The sequence below is a fragment of the Pteropus alecto genome, unplaced genomic scaffold, assembly GCF_000325575.1.
Source record: "Pteropus alecto unplaced genomic scaffold, ASM32557v1 scaffold74, whole genome shotgun sequence".
In the NCBI taxonomy this organism is placed as follows: domain Eukaryota; kingdom Metazoa; phylum Chordata; class Mammalia; order Chiroptera; family Pteropodidae; genus Pteropus; species Pteropus alecto.
Genome location: NW_006436291.1, coordinates 6,424,135 through 6,426,583, shown reverse-complemented (window position 1 = coordinate 6,426,583; position 2,449 = coordinate 6,424,135). Strand labels below are relative to the sequence as shown.

The 2,449-nt window shown below is 63.5% G+C and overlaps 1 protein-coding gene across 1 annotated transcript in view; it reads left to right on the top strand.

The window, feature by feature from the left end:
• Positions 1–551: 551 nt before the first annotated feature.
• HMX2 (H6 family homeobox 2) overlaps positions 552–2,449 on the top strand; it is a 3,054-nt gene continuing 1,156 nt past the window's right edge. Inside the window, exons 1-2 of the mRNA XM_015590163.1 lie at positions 552–871; positions 1,906–2,446. Coding sequence (XP_015445649.1) covers positions 604–871; positions 1,906–2,446 — 809 coding nt within the window. The 5' untranslated portion in view covers positions 552–603. The remainder of the gene's footprint in view (positions 872–1,905; positions 2,447–2,449) is intronic.

Genomic DNA, 2,449 nt, shown 5'->3' with positions numbered 1-2,449 from the left:
TCCAAGGGTACGAGGACCCGTCGCCCGAGGGCGTCGGGCCACACCAGCTCCAGCTTGGAGACCCGAGCAGTCCCTGTCCCTCGACAGGGCTGGGGTCCGAGCTGCCACAATGGCAGGAGCCTGGGCGGGAATCTATGCTGCTTTCGGCCCCGGCTGTCCCTGGGTAGACACAGCAGATACCTGCCTGGCCCTCGGCGCACTCCGGGGTGCACAGGCGCTGCTTACATTGCCTGAGCTTTTTGAAAATTTCCGGGGCCGCTCGGCGGCGCTGCGATTGGCCGCGTCCCTGTAACCTCTATGCAAATGAGGCCGCGCCACCTCTGCGCCGCTGGAGACCCAGCGAGCTGGTGGTGGTCAAAGAAGGGGCATTCGCGCTGGGGCTGGGCGGGCGTACCCAGAGCCCGGCGGGCAAGGACCCCCGCTCAGCCGTCCCGTGTCCGCATGTACCCCGCGCTGAGGGGACGTCTCGCCAGTTTCGTCGCCCCCTCCCCCTGACTCCCCTCCCCGCCTCCCCCCGCCCCCGCCTGCCTGCCTGTACCACCTTCCACCCAGATCGTCTCTAAAGGGAGTTCTTGGTTTCCTCCGATTTCTTATGAACCCAGGATGGGCAGCAAGGAAGATGCGGGCAAGGGGTGTCCGGCGGCCGGCGGCGTCTCCAGCTTCACCATTCAGTCCATCCTGGGCGGGGGCCCCTCGGAGGCGCCACGGGAACCCGCCGGCTGGCCGGCCAGGAAGCGCAGCCTGTCCGTGTCCTCGGAGGAGGAGGAGCCGGACGACGGCTGGAAGGCACCCGCCTGCTTCTGCCCAGACCCGCACGGCCCCAAGGAGCCCGGCCCCAAGCACCACCCCCCCATCCCCTTTCCTTGCCTGGGTAAGGATCGCACGCCGCCGGGGCGGCAGCACCAAGCTCTAGGGGAGGGAAGCTGTGCCGGGACTCGCGCGCGGGGCCCCCCTTTGGCCAGAGCCGCGGCCGCTCCGGTCCGGGTCTGAGGGGAGGAGACGCGCGCGGTGCTGCGTCCTCGGCCCGGCGGGCGCTCGGGAGGACACCGGGACGCGGTCCTGGGGAAGGCTGGGGTGAGGGAGAGTGTACCATAGCGGCTGGCACGGGGCGGGCCGCACATACGGCTCTGCCCTCCATATCCCCTATGCACGGGTGACACTTTCCCAACACGAGGTCTGGAAGTCGGGGCTGAGCTGTCCGTCGGTCTCTACTGCCTTGGAGAGTGAAGCCCTAGTTAAAACTCTACCCTCCTTGTACATAGGACCCTTCTGTCCAGAGATAGTGTTTTCACATGGTAATTATCCGTCTTCTCATGTGTTTAAATTTCTTGTTCATGATCTTTAAGAATGACATCTTAAAATATCTCTCTCTCTCTCTCTCCCTCTCTCTCTCTCTCTCCCTTTCTCCCTCTCTCTCCCTCCTCCTGCTCCTTCTCTGAATGATCAGCACTCCGAGTGATTGACAATGGTGCCTTTCAGAGATGGTTCCTCTTTACAACATCTGACGGAGGGGAGCCCCGCGTTAGCCCTTAGCATGATTTCCGAACAAACGGCCTGTGAAATGATGCCAGCCTATAAAGCTCGGAGAACTCTTCCAGCTCAGTTATTACAAGGCAAAATCACCTTTAAAAATGATGTTAATGTTCCCCCTCCAAACCTCCTCCCCCTTATTGCTAATTGTCCTTCCATGAAACTGGGAGCACAGAGACCCCGGACTAGAAGCAGCTGGATCTCTCTCCTGTTGCTTTTTAAAGGCCGAGGTGCTGGGCTTTGAGTTCCAGCGAGAGGGAGAAAAGGAAAGGGTTGGGACCAAGGCCGCGGCCTTCTGCCGGCTAGAGCTGGGGAGGGGGGGTGTCTCTAAGGCTCCCCAACTCCATGGCCTCCCTGTCTGTTCTCACTCCCCAGGTACCCCGAAGGGCGTCGGAGGCGCAGGGCCCGCGAGCTCGGAGCGCACGCCTTTCCTCTCTCCTGCGCACCCGGACTTTAAGGAAGAGAAAGAGAGGCTTCTGTCCGCGGGCTCGCCGTCGCCGAGGCCCGAGCGGCCGCGGGACGGCGGCGCGGAGCGGCAGGCGGGCGCCGCCAAGAAGAAGACGCGCACGGTCTTCTCGCGCAGCCAGGTGTACCAGCTCGAGTCCACCTTCGACATGAAGCGCTACCTGAGCAGCTCGGAGCGCGCCTGCCTCGCCTCCAGCCTGCAGCTCACCGAAACCCAGGTCAAGACTTGGTTCCAGAACCGCCGCAACAAGTGGAAGCGGCAGCTCTCGGCCGAGCTGGAGGCGGCCAACATGGCGCACGCGTCGGCGCAGACTCTGGTGGGAATGCCGCTGGTGTTCCGGGACAGCTCGCTGCTGCGCGTGCCCGTGCCGCGCTCCCTCGCCTTCCCGGCGCCGCTCTACTACCCCGGCAGCAACCTCTCGGCCTTACCGCTCTACAACCTCTACAACAAGCT